The sequence below is a fragment of the Panulirus ornatus genome, chromosome 59 (assembly GCF_036320965.1).
Source record: "Panulirus ornatus isolate Po-2019 chromosome 59, ASM3632096v1, whole genome shotgun sequence".
Classification (NCBI taxonomy): Eukaryota; Metazoa; Arthropoda; class Malacostraca; order Decapoda; family Palinuridae; genus Panulirus; species Panulirus ornatus.
The window spans coordinates 4,393,488-4,411,486 of NC_092282.1; the positions used below are offsets into that span (position 1 = coordinate 4,393,488).

A 17,999-nucleotide genomic window follows, 5' to 3' on the forward strand; every position below is an offset into this window, starting at 1 on the left:
TCTTTTTTCTTTTAAACTATTCGCCATTTCCCGCATTAGCGAGGTAGCATTAAGAATAGAGGACTGGGCCTTTGACTGGCCCAATTCTCTGTTCCTTCTTTTGGAAAATTAAAAAAAAAAAAAAATAATAATACTATGAAGTTAATTAGGAGAGTCATTGAAGGCCACTTTGAACCAAAAAAGGTTAGATTCAAGACAAGAGAATGTAGGTACAGTGAGAGATACTTGGTGTTATTTCAGCTCATAACCTCATTTTTAATTCATTTTTACTGAAGATTCAAATCATTTGAATAAGATACTTAGTTGTCACTGTCTGTGTCTTGTTTATTCTCATTACAGGAAGTTGTCAACATCATCCCTGGTATCCACTACAGGGGTCCAGGTACATTCTCCTGGTTCTATCTCAATGGACACCATCAATGAAGTTGTTAACTCTGAAATAGAGCATGGTCAGGAAGGAAGTGGATCCAACTTAAGTAGTACTGGGTCAGGGTGTCAGAGAGAAAGTACAATAAACTGTAGGAAGATAAATACTACCCAAGAGACTGCTATGAGTTCTGGTAGTGGGCAGACTGGCAGTGTTGAACCACCACACGGATCACTGACTGCTACTGAGAAGGTTACGCCTCTCATAACTAACAGCAGGGCTGCACCTCAGAGTGCTGATGATCCCACGAAAGGAGATATAGAAGAATCTGATTTACCACAAGTCTTTGAGAATAAATTGCCCCTTGAGGATGTCAAGGAAGGTACATCTCAGACAGAGACAGAAGCTGAAAATTCTGCAGTGCAGAGGGATTCCTTGGATACTGAGCCAACCAAAATGATTGAATATGATGCTATAAAAAAACATGAGGGAACTGAGCAATTTGCCCTGGGTAACGGATCAGTTACAGCACAGCACAACCGAGCATTTACGACAGAGGAAGTTGATGATCAGCCAGTGCATGTGTAAAAAGTATGTTAATACTGCCAAAAGTGTTTTAGCAAAAACTCTATTGATTTGAAACATGACTAGGGAAATTAAATATGATTATATAATATGTATGATACATATATCATAACCATATGTGACATGCTTTATTCATCATATTCACAGATTGAAAAGCCTGTTTATCAAGCTGACTTTAATGATGTCACATTTTGATGATCTTATGAGCATCTATGTGGCAGTTAGACTAAATTAAGTGAATTATTTGCTGTGATACTAATCTTGTATCATGTGCAATATTGTAAATACAGTAATTAGTCAAATGATGTATGTTGGGTCCTTTCAAATAAATAAGTGTTCCAATCTAGTGAATCTCATGAAATTTCATCTATAAAAGACTATGATTTCAGAGAAATGCCATCCATTTTCATAGAAAAATATATATATTTCAGTAAGCAGATAATTAGAAGAGCACAGGATGAACAAGGAAGAAACTTTAGTGTAGGTTGCCTTGTACTAACAGTGTAGCTGATAGTAACATTATATTTGAAATAAAGGCCAATTTAATTTTAGATGAGACACAATACAGAAGTGGTAAATTTCTTTGCCTCATATTGCAAAGATGTGTATCATGTTACCTTGAGTAAAGATCATTGCACTAAGCATTTCCTGTATGAAATATAGGAAATATAAGTGCATTGATTCAAGAAATTTTAAAAATTTTATAAAATCTTATAAAATTCACTTCAATACAATGCATTGGTTACAGTCCAATGATTGCAGTTGTTTCTAAAGAGTAACGTTATTCTTATTTCAGTGGTGATAATGTACAGTTAGATTGGTCTGGTTCTAAATGAGTTGACAGTAGTAAATAACTTGTAAGAAGCATTCTGTGCATAGTGTTGTATGACATTTATTTGAATGTTTCAGCATTGCATGATATGTATGACAGTCCAGGGTTAAAATACCTTGGTTTGATTTTGGCACATTGATTTAAAAATCCATGTAATACACAGCTATTAATATGCTAAAATATTAATTTTCTGTTTTGGAGGAAAAGCATAAAGGGCTGGGAAAGTCAAACTAACTCGACTGTTATTTGTATCAAACCCAAAGCACTTTGTATATGCTGTTAAGATGAACATGAACTTTGAAAAAAATGTGCTTTGAGTTAGTGGTTTTGTAAATGTTGGGCCTAGTTATTACCAGGTAGGATTATCACTAAGAACTTGGGTACCACTGACATGATGTTCATAACATTTAGCTCTCTTTACTTTTGCTGCCTCATTGACTGAACTGCATGATTGAACCTCTCTCAGCCTGAGAAGGCTGATTTCTTATTTGTGCATGATACATATTTTTTCAAGGCATGAAAATTTTGCCAAGTGATATTCATACTTTGCTTTTGATAAAGTGCAAGTATTTTGTGGGATTTGAAGAAAATACATGATTCAGTGTTTCAGGAAATTATGCATTATGGTCTGAAATGTGATAGGAGCCAATTAATTATTTCATATGCATTTAATATATGCTGTAAAACTAGAATGCAAAAATGAACATCATTTTATTTAGAAAGTGAACTTTCTTTTCATATGATCATTGTTCTTCAGAAGTATGTATCACTGCTTTGTTGAGCACGGTGAAGAGCAGCCAGCATATAGATGGACATTAAAAATTGTATGAAAAGTAATTGTTTGATTAAATGTAAGAAATTCACTTTAGATAGAAGGAAATAATTCTTATTTATATAGTGTATAGGTAGACTAGATGACTGGTGACATAATCACTGTACTTGGATTTATGTCACTAAGATATGAATATGATTTTTACTTAATTGATTTACTTAATTCTTATACATTTTTTCATCATGTTAAGTGAAGGAGTACAAATTTCGAAGTAGAAACAGCTTAGAAATATCAGGATCAAGTTTATGGAGTGACTTGCTCTCATGCATTCATATTTATTGTGTAATATCCATTTTAAGGGAAAACTAAGAAACCATCTTACAACTCATGTGACTACTTCTGTCATAGATGTTGATTTCTAGCAGGTTACATCTTTTCACTTTGAATTAGCTTCTTTTCTGTACAGTGGATCTACACTGCAAAATGAAGTATAATACAGTGTCAGTAATTTTGGCAATATTAGGAATAATTCTTGCTTAATTACAACTACAGGTTTTTTGCAATGTTTTCATCTACTTGTTGGGTGAAGACAGAAAGCTGTACTATGAAGCTTAATTATTCTGTCAGCTCTATGAGCTATATTTAATTTTAAGAACTTTGCAAAACAACACATGATGGTTTGTCATGGAACATGGAGATCCTTTTACTTTTCGTTCTGAGGCTTTGTGTTATCTAATTCCATATCTTTTAGGAAGGATACAACCTATCTAGTTATATCTCTGACTGCTTGTTATACTTTCCTCTTTGGAATTCTTTTCAGGAAAATCAAATTCAGCTCAGAATTCATAAATAGACTTTTAACTGTTAGACTCTGCAAGGAATACCCTGCTATAAATGTAGAGAGCAACATATTTCTTTTATGAATTTATCTGTATAATCTTCTGAAAACATTTTGTAATTATCAGTGATATGTAGTCTTGATGCTCACAAATTTTAGGCTGTGAAGTTTTGTTCTGATTAAAGAGTTAGAGAATTTCTCACCATTTCCTGGGTATTCTTGAAAATTTGCCTGAGAAAGCTGTGCTTTATATCAAATTTTTACTCTGGAATCATAAAGTACTGATTCTGAATTGTTTGTGGATTTTCTATGAATACAGTATATGATCAAATTATTTCTCATCACATGTCATTCTTTCTCTGAAGACAAATTCAATGATTGTCAGATATAAGGAACACTACTATTAATCTGAAATTTGAGAAAATGCATTATTCATGGTGATATTGCTATTAAAAGATACAGTAAACTCCTATATGGTAATGACAAATACAAGTCTGCAATTTTTAACAATTATGATATGAAGAGGGATTTCTGGATGTTCACTAGGGTAGGGAAGATTACATTATTTCGTTTTTACTTTGATGTCGTGTACCACACCCTAACAAAGATAAAAAGTACTCCAAATATAAATTTACGTGTCTTAAAATTATTCTACTACAGTAAACGTTAATTAATATGATTTTCTTTAATTTGATAAAAAAAGCAGATACCAAGATTATACTTTCACATATACTGTTATTGTTATATATCTTAAAGTTAGTGTAATGATTGTATGTAAGAAATACACTGACAGATTGGTACTGGTATAGGCTTGTTTATCAAAAGAATTTCAGTATTTATATGCTCTGTCAAGCTGTATCATGTATTAAATGTTCTCACTGTACTTGTTGGATTTCTCACAGATAATGCATGGACTCTTAATAAACAAAGTATACATCATATATGCATCTAGACAGCCATATCAAGATGACTGCTAAACTTAAAACTTTGAAATATCTCTAGCACACCACAGCTACAGAAAGACCTATGTCTTTTTATAATGCAGTCTGTTCTTTTACAGTTTTATGGATGAATTTTTAGTGAATGCTAATAAGAAACATTTGAATACATTATTTATGTTAAAGAAAATAATGTTCACTACATCATATACTGCTATGATTTATACTTAAATTTAGAGTAGTGTTCCTTTGAAATTTGACAAAAATATTACTTGCTTTAAATCTTGCTTTGACAAGGAATTTGTAGCTAATAACATCCCCAAATCTATGCTGGTTATGAATTAGAATGACTATAGTTTTGTTAAATAACTAGACAGTTATATAACCTCAGCAGATATAGGAAATAATATAGCAATAAAAGAGTGTAAATTATTGTCCAAATAGCACTTCAAGAAATTCAGAAATTTAATGATCTAATGTTAAGTTTTTTCTTTTGACAGTGTGAAAAATAAATGAAAATGAGAAATCATAAAACTTGTCTAGTAATTTATTTTTTCACAGCAAAAAGGAGTTACTTCAATGCAAAAAAGTCACCATACTAATGCGGGCATTTCTGATTTTAACAGCTGGTTTCTTACAAGTAGTTTTTCACTCCTTAATTTAAAACGCCTGTCAAAAGTAATTTTTGAAAAGGCACACTATCAGCATTTTGTATATTCACCAAGTTTTTCTTGTACATCACCATGATCATGATTATTCACAAGTACTGTACAGTAATAAAGCTATACATTTCCTTGCTTATTACTCTGATTGCCTATTTTTTACCTCAGGCATTAGTAATTTGAAGATTTGGTATGTGAAGGATTCCTTATTTTCATACAAAGTCTCTCATCTAAACTTTTAAAGCTTTTCCTTGTTTTCTTACACTGTATGATAACTGATACTCATCTGAGGATATTCACTGTAGACTGAATTATTGTGCTGCGGTTTAGTATGGACCAGAATATAGCACTGTATTGATGTCTATGTTTACCTTGGATTAATGTAATATATGTAAATATACACTTAACAGAAGAAAAGTCAGGTAAATTCTCTGACTTTTGGGGGATAATCAAAATCCATAAGGAAAGAATCACTCATAAGAAGACGCACATTTCAATAATGGATGTTTTTGTTTGTCAAGAAAATTGTATAAATCCCCTATATGAAAAATGACAAAAGTTATAGGTGTGCACATTTTCCTTAAAGGTGATATAAGTCTAGTTCACTACTTGCAAAAAGGATGGCAAAGAGAAGTAAAATGTCAGCACATTCTTAGGTGTAGAGAGTGGATGCTGTTCTCAGGTTGATGGTAGTCGTATGTTTACAAATTTAGAATGATTAGTGTCCTGAAATATTCGGTGATGAGGGATTATAATGGGGAGTGTCTATGGTTAACCCTACCATGCTAGTATTGAGATTGTTAATTACAAAGTAACAATATTCATCTAAATTCAGTGCTTTTTCTGTATTATTGCTTTTGTGTACTCAGGACCGGGTACCAATGTTTTACGTATGAGATTTAAAGTATAGGTTCAATGAAATATTATTGATTTATGCATGGTTTGCATTTGAACAATAAATGCATAAGTGATTGTCATTGCAAACTCATTTCTTAGGTCTCTTATAGTTCCAAAATGAGGTTGTACAAAACAGTTCCTACCAAACTGCATATCTTAGATATGTGCTATATCACAAAACATCATTAACTGAAATTGATTCTTTTCTTTCATTGTGTCCTTGTGTATGTTTTATTATTTTGAATACTGAGTGTCATATAAATGTGAGGTATGATAAACTGCAAATAAAGTTTGTAACATAACCTTTAGGCTCATAATTTACCAAGTAATGTATTACCTCCATGGTATGAAGCTGGCACATATTTTCTCCCAAAACAGGCAAACGTACACACACACACCCATCTAAAATTCTTACATGTGTAACTTGCCTACAATTTACCTTACAGACTAAGCTTACACTAAAGTGGTTTCTCACACTTATGATTTGCAACAAGGAAATCTCTACATACTGATGTGGCAGAAAGGCACGTGTACTCAATAAAAAACTGAATGAGGCATTAAGGAATTAGGCTCAGAAAAATCTTAAAAGTATGTAATCTAAAAGGAATGATGAATATATGAATCTTGAAAATAATAAAAAGTAATTGGACACAAAACACAAACTGAGTGTGATCAATTTTGAGAAGAAACTCAACAAAGTATGAGATATTAAATCACAGAAGGCAACAGTGCTCAGAAAAATCCATGGTAAGAATACAACAGATGGAGAAATTAAACTAACCACTTTGAAATTGTAAAGGTAAGAGTATCAACAGTAATAGTGTCTGAGAACAATATTGACAATGAGAGGTAATACAGAGACACATGAGAGTAAACGAAAGAAAACATTTTGCAAAATAATGAGCGAAGAGATATGATTAGTATTTTCTTGTGATAGATGACAGAGGCAGGAAAAAGTTAGTAGTACTGGATGAATGAAATTTCACATGCACTTGAATATGTGCTATGTGAGTTTTGTTTAAACTGAAAACAACAGGGAATAAGGTGCTGTCAAAGGACTGACCTAGGCATGTGAAGTGGCTAGGGGAAACCATGGCAAATTTTATAGGACTGGCTGTAGATAGGGAACCATGATTTCAGTGCATTATACATAGCAGCTAGAGAATGGATGCAAATAAATGTGGCCGTCCTTTGCCTGTTCCTGGGGCTACCCTGTTAAGATGGGAAATAGGCTTTTCACTGTATAATTCCAGTGTAATGTAAGAAATGATTGTTTGTAACTTTTTAGAATATGGGACCAATAGAAGGGTACCAGAATTTGCTTAGCATAAAAATAGTTCTACTGCATTAACATTAACCAAGATGTGGAGCCACAAGAAGTGTTATTACTACCAGGGCATTAGCAGTAAGTGATGTGATACTTGAGTCCCATGGTGCCACTGCCAAAGGAACAACAGTGTCAGAGTTCCATGGTGCTGGTTTTGAGATCCCTTGTCATAACTAGGTATTACCAGAGTCCTGTGGTGCTCCTACAGCGAGGGCTGAAGCATTGCCAGTCCCCTGGTGCTGCTATAGAGAGAAAATGTAGGACTCCTATGCTGCTGTTACTGGGTAAGAGGAAATGCTAGAGCCCCATGGTGCTGTTGCTGGGAAACAGGCAATGCCAGAATCCCATGTTCTGCTGCAGTATGGGAAGGGGTGTTTCAGAGTCACATGGTGCTTTTACAAGGTAAGGGGCAATGCCAGAATACCAAAGTGCTGCTGTTCTAGGAGGAAGGCGACACTAGAGTCTTATGGTGCTGCTGTAGGAGATACGATGCTAGAGTCCTGTGATGTTGCTGCAGGGGTAAAGGTGATGCTAGTCTTGTGGTGCTGTTACTGGGAAAGAGATGATGTCCAAAGTCCAATGACGCTATTGCAGGGGGTAAGGCAATTCGATACTACTGCAGGGGTAGAGGCAATTCGACTTTACTACAAGGGGAGAGGCAATTCCATAGTAATTACTGTTCGTGTGTTACGGGAAGGGAGTTTTACATTCATATCGCCCCATCACTAAACCTTGAATATATGTACCATGTCTTCACTTCTATATATGTATGCACACACAAACACACACCCTAGCCTATGCCAGGTACACATTTTACCAACCAACTGCGAAGGGAAGATGAACAGTTGGGTGGACTGTGGACCGGCTGCCGCGACCAGGTTTCCACCCTATACAAGTTTGATGCCAAGCAGCCCATGCACGTGTGACAGTCAGTAAAGCTAATCGCTACACCAAGGAGATCCCTTGATACTTCTGCAGAAGTGATTCAGTCTCGAGGTGCTGTTGTAGGGAGAGGCCATGCTGGAGTCTTGTGGTACTGCTGGAGGGAGAGGTAAGGCTAGTGTCATAAAGGATATGTGACCAGAACCCATAAGAGGCCGGAGGCATTGGAGCAAAATCCCTAGTGACGATTAAGGCCTCTGAAGAGCTCAGAAGGGAGATGATAACTGAAAATACCAATATTGATAAAGTAACTGAGCAAATAATAGAAAGCATAAGTTACAAACATGTATTTTAATATAATTTGCCGTTTTACCTACTTCCTGTTACATGGGTCCCCATCTTTCTCTCCTAGGTGTACATCTGTGGTGGAAAGACGTACATCAACTCTTTCCACTGAGGCAGCATCAGCTCATATTTGATTTAGTGCTGCTGCAAGACGATCACCAGTGGTGGTGAGTAATATTCCCGGATGGAGTCAACTGTGAAATCTGAGGCTGAAATAAGCCTGCATTTTGTCAGATTTAATGGCAACCAGAAGTTAAAAGTAATTAAATTAATGGTATAATCCTGCCAGTAATGCTTGAAAGGCTTTCAGCACATTGAAGCAGACTGCTGGGAAACCATCAACCAAGGGACATGACCTACTTTGTTGTACATGAGCTGGGCAACAGGTGATTGAATGCTCTACAACTGGGCATAAATTGGCCGAGAGATTGAATAACATTACCTCGCAGCATAATATTGCATCCAAACTAAAGCCCATTAGAAGTCTAAGAAACGTTAGGTTACCTTCCTGACGATTGGCATGAAACAGACAAGTTAACGGTTTTCGAAGGGATGACAATGCATCTTCAGTTATCAAATGTTGTTTTAATCACAGTTATAGTCTAACACAAAAGTGTAGAGAAAGAACATGCTATTACTTACGTGTATGCAGAACACGTAGTGGCATGCTAAATTCGTGCCAGTAAGAGCACGCTACAGAATGGGTTTCATTGACAAGAGCCTGTGCCAGGCTTAAACCTAAGACTCCTTTAATAAATACGCTGTAAAGAGGATAAGTTACAGGAAACATTCACCTCAGTAATCTAAATATCATTTTGAATCAAAGTTATCGCTATCGTGCCAGGATTAGTCCTGACTCCTTAACAAATACGGTATAAAAAGATGGTTCCAATGAGCATTTACCTCAGTAATCTGCTTGTTACATTGAATCAAAGTTATTGCAATCACTGTTTTTAAGATATTAAAACCATCAATTCCCTGTAGGCTGCACACCAAAACTAATAAGGGATTCCATAGCGAAGACTATGGTACTTGATTTTCTCAACTGTCTCGACCCCTACAAATTCCTGATCCCGAAGCAACACGCGAACTCACCGAATCAATGACTGAATTTTTTTCAAAGACGTCACTTACATACTGCTTTAACTATTTCGAGACTGTTTCGATTTTAGGGTTCGTTCGGATTGAGCTGGCTGAGCTTCGAAGTGTCAGTTGTGACAACAATGGAGGAAGGTAAACACGTACCGGCTGCGGAACCTCACCTGGGCCAAACAAATCATGTAGAGCTTGTACAGATTTCCGATCTTGGATGACAAGCCAGGCAGCGGCGGTGGGATCTGCCAGGCTGGGTAAGGTATGATGTCATTTGACCGTAACTTGTGAATGGTGGGATGGCAAATTGTGGCGCCAGATTACGAAATGATGCAACACCATGAGCCGATAGGCCGGGCCATGTTACGTCACCCTTGTTATTTCATGTTACAGCGGTACACTAATGAAGATATAATTTTTGTATGTCAGTACTTTCCTATAGATGCTGAGTTGACATTCTGTGTTCTGCTAGTATTATATGATTTCATTACCACTTTATGGTTCTTTCTCATGGAAAAAGTTAGTGCAATTATTGAACATGTAATTAGAATCAAATTTGATGAGCAAAAATATCGAATGTAATTGCTCAAAGGCCTCGTAGGTTTGAGGATAGCTTGTACCTGTTGACGTCTTGAGGTGTAGGCAAAATACTGGGTTAAAAGACTAGTCAAACCCATTACTCTTACCTAACCTCAAACTAGGAGGCTTTGTCATGCCAACCCTAGTTTTGCTCAACGTGTCCATAACCACCCTCAATGCAGCTCATAGGTGGCGCAAGGGAAAGAAATGTTGAATATAAACTAGTATGCAAAGTGTCATTTAACTCTTGACAACAACGTGTCGGCAAAATAACCTCGGTGGTATAGTCATAGGAATGTGACATACTGGTTGAGTGTGGTATTGTGCTATGTGGATAATGAAGTAAGGCTGGCAGGGTGTGATTTATGGGGTAGATCTCCAGTTTAGCTCCGCACCTCCATTATCTTTGAATATTGTGCTTTTGTTCTGCATTGCCAGTGATGTTTATAGAATACAGTAACACTGATGGAGCATGATTTTGATAATTAGATATTACTAAATAACAGTGAATAAAGTGGTATTGGTGAGGGATACAAGTGTCAGGGAAGATATGGAGTTCATTTGTGTAAGGAACGCTATTCATGCTCTGTTTTTCACTCGGTTTTAACTGTGCTGGCCAAAATTACACAGTTTAACCTGTTTGTGTGGATATCGATTTAACGGCATGGTCTTAACTGTATAGGCCAAAAATGTAGACCTCTACAGTTTAAACTGTGAAGATTTTTCATATATTTTTTAAGGTTTATCTGTGCATGCCTTGTAGAGTTGAAACTGAGCCTGTGTAGTGGCCCTTAAAGTAAGTAATACATATGTCACAAATCAACAGGACTCATGAAAACCACTTAGCAGTCAAGATTTATCCTGATTTTTAGTATTTTGATTGTAATAGTTGAGCCACATCCTTTATTGTGTAAGTGCCACCAAATGTTGGCAACCAAATGAATGATACGCTGATAATTTCATCTTCAGCAGCAGACAGATTTAATGGTGGTCTATTTCTTCCATATATGTTATGACAACTAGGTGTGGTTAGGTGAGGTTTTCATAGTTTTTTTTTATTTAGAAATGTTATACCTACTTTTACATAAATGTATCCCACAGTTTTCAAGATAACACACAGCTATCACCATACATAATGTCCAATGAAAAATTTAGTTCCATATCCTGTTCTGCAACTGTTATTGTATTCTGAAAGCACTGCACAAGCATTGCTGGATGAAACACACAATGCTTACAGTGAATTGTGACATTAAACTAAATTAGACTTTTCTGAAACCTTTCCTAATCTCTCTCGCTGTTGAGATTTACCTTATTTAAATGTTATTTGGAAAATAGGATATTATGATTTTGCTTTTGCAGCCAGTTTCTTGAGGTTTGTGTACTCTGCATTCATTTGTACACAAACATGTTTCAGCACAAGTATCTTTCATAATTGATACCTCACCATATAGCAAGTTGGAGTAGATGTTAAGAGCATAGGTATATTTCTGTAAAAAAAAATCAGATGAATGGCAAATGTAGGCTGCCAAGAAAAGTTTGGTTTGTTTCAATAGGTTCTGTTGATTTTTACCTCTTTCACCATTTTATGAATCTGGTGCAACTTTTTCTCTGACCTTTGGAGCTCTCTCATCAGCTTTATTGTCAGAGGATGAAAAAGAATGAAATGCTGTAAGTCTTGTCCTACCAGCCTTATTTGATTTTCACTACAGTTAAGAGCAGTTTCAAAATTAATATGAAATTCTTGAGTTGAATTTGATGTCACCTTAAAACACATTTATAGACATTATTTGTTGTACTAATGTAATGTGATGTTTTGCTCAGTATGCTGTTTTGTGAAAGTATTCTCTGGCCCTTTTTTTTTTATTATCAGAGGTCCTATTTTAATTTTGTCCTGTTCCCGGCATGTTAATCAGAGTCTAGGAGTGTTTAGGGGTTTTACATATTTATGTGCTTATAGAGGAGTATTTACACTAATTTTGGTTTTGATGTTGCATTTTTGTGGATGCAAAATAAGTTTAAGTTGAGGATTTAACAGCCCTAGAATATTAGTCGTGTTGCTCATGCCATAGGTAATGATTTACCATAGGTCCACCTTATTATTATTAACCCAGAATTTGAATAGAATTTTTCATGGAATGATAGTACTTACTGTGAATATTGAGAGAGGGAATGCAATTTGGATTTTTGTTCTATGGTGTTTGATCATCACGTATACTGTGGAACTTCTCGTATCTTTATTTCTCCTGTAAAAAAGTAGTTGTAGTTTCTAGCCATTGATTATCATATTACGTAATGCATGAAGCTGTATGCAGCTTTTATGGATTTGGGAAAGCATATGACAGAGTTAAGTAGGGGAACAACTGTTGGATGGTGTTTAGGTCTATAGAGGAGTAAATGCATGTGTAAGAATTGATTGAGACTTAAGTGAAAGTGTTTGTACAAACATACATGGGTATGAGGTCAGGCCTTGTAATGTTATTGAGGCTTTTTGACACATATTTGGCTGGATTGATGAGAGAGATGAAAGCAAAACTAGGAAAAGTGGGTGCAGAGATGGAGTGTGGTAGTGAGGTATGGTGACTGTTTGTTGATAATACCGTGTGGTTTGATGAGATTGAAGAGGAATTGCAGAGGGTTGCAAGTGTTTTATGATGAGCATAAGCATAGGTGATTGAAGGTAAATGTGAGTAAAAGTAAAGCAGTGGTGTTTGAAAGGAAACAGAACAAAAGTATAGATTTTGCAGTGCTGTAGAGTAAGTGAAGAAAGTTTACTTAACTGTGTTTATGGATATGAGGGGAGAAAGACTGGTAGAGGTAACAGAAGTTAAGAATTTCGAAGCCGATTTGGGTAAGTTTGTTGATATGGAAGGAGCGATGAGGGAGAGATCAGTACAGGGTAGAAGAGTCATTAGGTTCCATAATAGAAAATGAAGGGTATAGTAGTAACTGTGTCATCTCAACCCTGACCTAAGAAGTCAAAACATGGACATGGGATGAGTTTTATAGATCAGGAATCCAGGCTGTGGAAATTGACTATTTAAGGGGAGTATGTGGATGACTAGATGAAATGAAGAAAGAATTAACTGGGTGTTTGAGAGATTTGGTATGAAAGGGAATGCAAATGGAATGAATTGTAGAGTGGTAGAGGTGGTTTGAGCATGTGGAAAGAATGCAAGGTGGGGAGTTCACAAGTAGACCACCTATGACATGGGAAAATAGAATGGAAGAGTGCTGGTTGGAGAGAAATGATGGAAGAATGTGTGGAATGGTGTATGTGAGGGAGGCATGTAAGGACATGTAAGTGAGGACTCCTTTACTGTGGCCACCCCCTTTCCTGGAGGGAACAGATATCAGAGTTATAGATAGATAAATAGTCACATTTTTGAAATGTCAAAGGATGTGATATGAGAACCTCTTAGATTTCTGAAAGAGAAAGATCAGATGTATAATATGTTGCCCCTCGTATATACAGTAATCGATTGTCTCTAAAATGATCATTTGATTTTTCATTTGCAGGCCAAGAATGCCCCTAAAGAAGATGCTTCTTCTGAAAGTAGCTTGGGGAGCTCCTCCAGACAGGAATCTGTCTTTGCAACAACGAGTAAAGTGAATGATGATGATGCTAGTAAAGGAACTACTCTTGATGAGGAAGTAGAAGTACCACTGTGGGGTAAGCAGCTATTTGTTTGAGGGTGCTTGTTCATGAAATGATTTCGTACTTAGAACTGAAAATTCTTATTTTTGTATAAAACTTTGTCTTATGGTTTCATTTTGAGTTGAGGATGGCTTATTTGTCTCATGCTTTAAATGTGGAGTTGAGGAAAGCTTATTGGTTAAGAAATTATCTTTTTTGAGGTCTTCCAAAGAGTTACAGGAATAAGTATAGAAAAGATTTGAGATGTCACTGTGGTTCTAAAGTTTTCTCTGCATGTTTTTGGGTAAAGCAATTGATTGTTATATCCTAAGAAATCTTGAGTTCCTGGTATTTCTTAAGTTAGAATCAATAATTATCATAATTTTTTGTATTTGATCACTGTTTCCCCATGTTAGTGAGTTAGCACCATGACATGAAACAGGCAAAGAAAGACACACATGTGGTGATCATCATGTCCTTTTGATAAGGACTTGAAGAAATAGATATGAAAAGAATAAATGAGCATAATTGAATAATGTGTTTTGGAATAGATATCAGGGAATGCTAGGAATTAACATGGAAAAATGAGTGAGACTGTTAAATGGTTGTTTTAGAAGTTTATTAGAATTACATTTGAAACCTTGTGTACGGGGGACTTTCTACCTCTACAATAGCTATCTGACTCTGAGGTGAGAGAGTGATAAGTAATAAGAATGTGTGGTAATTATTTGCTCTCTGTATGTTGGCACAGGTAATGCAGCTAAGTATGGCTGTCCAGCAGATAGTTTATCACTTGGACGGGGTTCTTGGCAGCTTCTGCACTCGATGGCTGCATACTACCCTACCCACCCAACATCCAAGGAACAGGATGATATGAAGTCATTTATCTTGCTCTTTTCAAAGTTCTACCCTTGCCAGCCTTGTGCAGAAGATTTCAGAGAATGGTAAGCTTTTTTTTCAAAATTATTATGGATTGTGATTGGTAGTATTAAAATAAATCATTACCATTGCCAAAGTTTTTTTTGTTTTAGAAAGGCTAGTATCTCTTCTTGCCCTTTACCCACAGCTTTCTGTTAATGTTACCTTCAACGTTTTATGGGTGAATTTGGTTTACTCCTAGTTTCTGTGGAGAGGAATTTATCAAGTTTTGTCTTAAATGCTATTCCACAATGCAGTTTGGATTGAGCCTTCAGAGCATTTTGATATTTATTCCTGTATAATGTCAGTCCAGTTTCTGCCTGTTCATTATTTACTTGCTTTGTTTTGGTTGTCAGTACTGTACTAGTGTTTAGTTAGGGGTAAAGAAGGCACTGCTTTTCTGTAGTGAAACTTCGAACTTGAAAACTTTAATGTGGTTTTGTTACGTTGGTAATATTGTTAAACTGAGCAGGTTAAGCCTTAATTACTATATACTCTCCTGTTATTTGAGTGTTTCTTATCTGCCTTAAGAAAATGCTTAGCTTTATTTAATGGTGGTAGGGCTCCAACATGTAGTAGTTGGTAGGCAGCCAGTGACTAGGGAGGTATATTACCAGAACTACTTGTATGGGTATCCGAAGGGTTGGTGATGGCTGTTTAGTGAGCTAGCACTTCACTGGTTGAGTTGCACTCCTCTGACCCAGTTAGCTGTCTTTTCTGTCTGCCTCATCCACATGTGGACTACTGGCTTTCTTTCCATAAGCACACAAGCCTTCCTTGTCACACATAATGCCTGACAACACTGAACTTGCATAGCTCATTTTTCATAACTAGATTTTCTTATGATGTATGTGCTAGCCCTGCCTTTGTCCAAATGGTAGGAGCAATAGAGAGGAGCAATTGGTATAAACATTAGGTAGAAGTAATATGTAGGAGCATTAGGTAGAAGTGGTCTGTAGGAACATTAGGTAGGAGCCTCTGCACACTTTGTGCTAGAGTTGCCCTCCGCCAGTGGCCTGTTAAGGGTGAGGCACTATAGGCTTAGAAGCAGCACGAGTTCTCTAGTTATGGTGACTATTACCTTGGCCAACCCCTTTTGGGAGCTCCAGAAGGGAACAGGCATCAGAGGTATAGATGATAGATAGATAGGGCTCTAATATGTTATGTGTATGAAGTGGAAGTAATTTTTTTCCAAATACAGTTACATTGTAATAGAGTTGCTCTGATGATTAAGATTATTTTGTAAATAATGTCAAGCTTTTATTTTGTAGTTTTTATATCCAATAGCTTGGTTAGCAACACCTTGTTAAATATATTGATACACCCAATCCCTAAGAAGGGTGACCATTCTAACCTCTCTGACAATTGTCCTGTTGCTCTGACATCTACCATTTCCAAAGTCTTTGCATCCCCCCTTAACTACCATACAATACACTCAGACGTCTTGAATCTCATGGTCTTTTCTCTGATCACCAGTTTAGTTTCTGGAAGTAAGGCAAGATCCATTGATGATATTTTTTCTTTTCTTACTAATGTTTGGTCTTCATCCCTGACAGATTGTGGGTAATCTGATGTAGTTGTCCTTGACATATCCAAAGCTTATAACAGGGTGTGGCATCAAGGTCTCATCCTTAAGCTCCCATCTTTTGGCTTCCCTCCCTTGTATTTAGCTTGTTCTCTGGCTGATGTACCTCTGTGGTTGTTGATCGGTCAGCCTCTCTTCCTTATTTCATCAACACTGGTGTCCTGTTTCCTACCCTTTTTTTCTTTTTGTCAATGATTTCCTTTCTTCCACAAATAACCAAAAGCATTTTTACGCTGATGACTCAGCCCTGTAATTCCTCAATATCCTTCAGTTCTGCTCCTCCTTCTCTCACTCAGTGTACATCTCATCTCAGCCTAACTTTCCTAGTAAACTCAGACTTGGACAGGATATTTCACTGGGGTACATGAAATCTGATGTAAGTTTAATGCTTCTAAGACCCAGTTAAAACCCATCTCCATCGAAAATTCCTTGTAGCATTCATTTCTCCTTTGAGGGTTCCGTAATTCCACGTCTTGACTCAGTGTCTAAGTGGACATACTTAGTACTACTTTAACATCTTCTGTATCTTAGAAACCCCACTTAATGAAAATAGCTAAGTCTACCTTCAAGAAACTGAGAGTCCTGCTTAGATGTCAAAACTTCTTTTCCTCTGAACAGTTGATCTGTTTACACAGTGGATTGATTCATCCTAATAGTGAGTACACTTTCCCTCTTCCATAGGTAATACTGATTTTTGCTCCCAAGAACTGGCTGCTTTTGTTCCCCCACCTTTAACTAGACCATGCAATACTTAGCACTCTGCTACATCACATGATTACTGTGTGGCAGTTAGAAACTTAGGGATTGGCTGCTTTGATAAACGTTTCATTCCCTACATTTCGAAGCTATGGAACTCTACACTCTCATGTCTTCCCCAAGAACTGTGATTGTCACAGTTTAAAAGACAGGTTTTTCTCTTAAAAATTCATACTTCCCCTTGCCTCTTTTTCTCTTTCATTAACATCTCTGTATTTCAGATTAGGCCTGTCATTAATGTGGACTTCTGTCTGTGACTGGAGCCCTCTAGCATTAAAAAGAAAAAGGTTTTTAATGTAATGTGGACTTCCCATGCGGACATTTCAGATACAGTGAATATTTTAGCTCGTATTCCCCCTTAGTTGCTGTTATAAGGTTTTTCCATTACCTTTATAGCCAGGGGTGTATAAATCACTGTCTGGAGATAGAAAATGATAATAATCTTTTGGCCATCAAGAACATGTAAACTAGAAAATGTGTGCATTGGCATGGAGTCCAGAGGCTTGTACCTTTTATTTTTTATACTCTTATATGGTAACTTCTGGATTTCTGCATTGTTTTATTATTGGGAAGTATATGGTAAAATCCCAGAAAAGGGGTCATGGGGTTGACAATATTCATATTTTTTTGTACTTTTCACTGTTTCCCAATTTGCAAAGTAGTGCCAGAAGGAGTGAAAAAACAGCCTCACACACATTCTATGCCATGTGTAATGCACCAAATCCAGAACCCCTGCTTTTCACAGCCAAGCCCCACACAACTTTCCATGGTTTCCCTTGGCCACTCCATATTTCTTGGTTCAGCTCATATTGATGGCATGTTGCCCCCTCTATACCGCACTACTACAGTTCACTCATTCCTGTGCGTGCCTCACCCCCTTCTGCTTGTTCAGCTCTGACCTCCTAAAGCATCTGTCAGTCAATCCTTCTACCTCCTCCATGGTTTTCCCTTCCCTTTCAGACACGTGTACTCTCTTACTCAGCTTCTTCC

At 36.6% G+C, this 17,999-nt stretch overlaps 2 protein-coding genes and 1 long non-coding RNA gene across 6 annotated transcripts in view; 2 read left to right on the forward strand and 1 right to left on the reverse strand.

Moving 5' to 3' along the window:
• Nucleotides 1-6,193, forward strand: part of LOC139767098 (uncharacterized) — a 73,408-nt gene extending 67,215 nt beyond the window's left edge. For all 4 annotated transcript variants that reach the window (XM_071696079.1, XM_071696078.1, XM_071696077.1 and 1 more), the window contains one exon: nucleotides 340-6,193. In XM_071696079.1, coding sequence (XP_071552180.1) covers nucleotides 340-955 — 616 coding nt within the window. In that variant the 3' untranslated portion in view covers nucleotides 956-6,193. The remainder of the gene's footprint in view (nucleotides 1-339) is intronic.
• Nucleotides 4,864-9,802, reverse strand: LOC139767100 (uncharacterized). The gene is made up of 3 exons (XR_011716994.1): nucleotides 9,691-9,802; nucleotides 8,478-8,654; nucleotides 4,864-8,257 (listed from the first exon to the last, which is right to left on the reverse strand). It is a non-coding gene; the product is annotated as an uncharacterized lncRNA (long non-coding RNA).
• Alr (Evr1_Alr domain-containing protein Alr) overlaps nucleotides 9,645-17,999 on the forward strand; it is a 9,031-nt gene continuing 676 nt past the window's right edge. Inside the window, exons 1-3 of the mRNA XM_071696082.1 lie at nucleotides 9,645-9,799; nucleotides 13,633-13,786; nucleotides 14,502-17,999. The exon at nucleotides 14,502-17,999 is cut by the window's right edge and continues 676 nt beyond it. Coding sequence (XP_071552183.1) covers nucleotides 9,755-9,799; nucleotides 13,633-13,786; nucleotides 14,502-14,698 — 396 coding nt within the window. The 5' untranslated portion in view covers nucleotides 9,645-9,754 and the 3' untranslated portion in view covers nucleotides 14,699-17,999. The remainder of the gene's footprint in view (nucleotides 9,800-13,632; nucleotides 13,787-14,501) is intronic.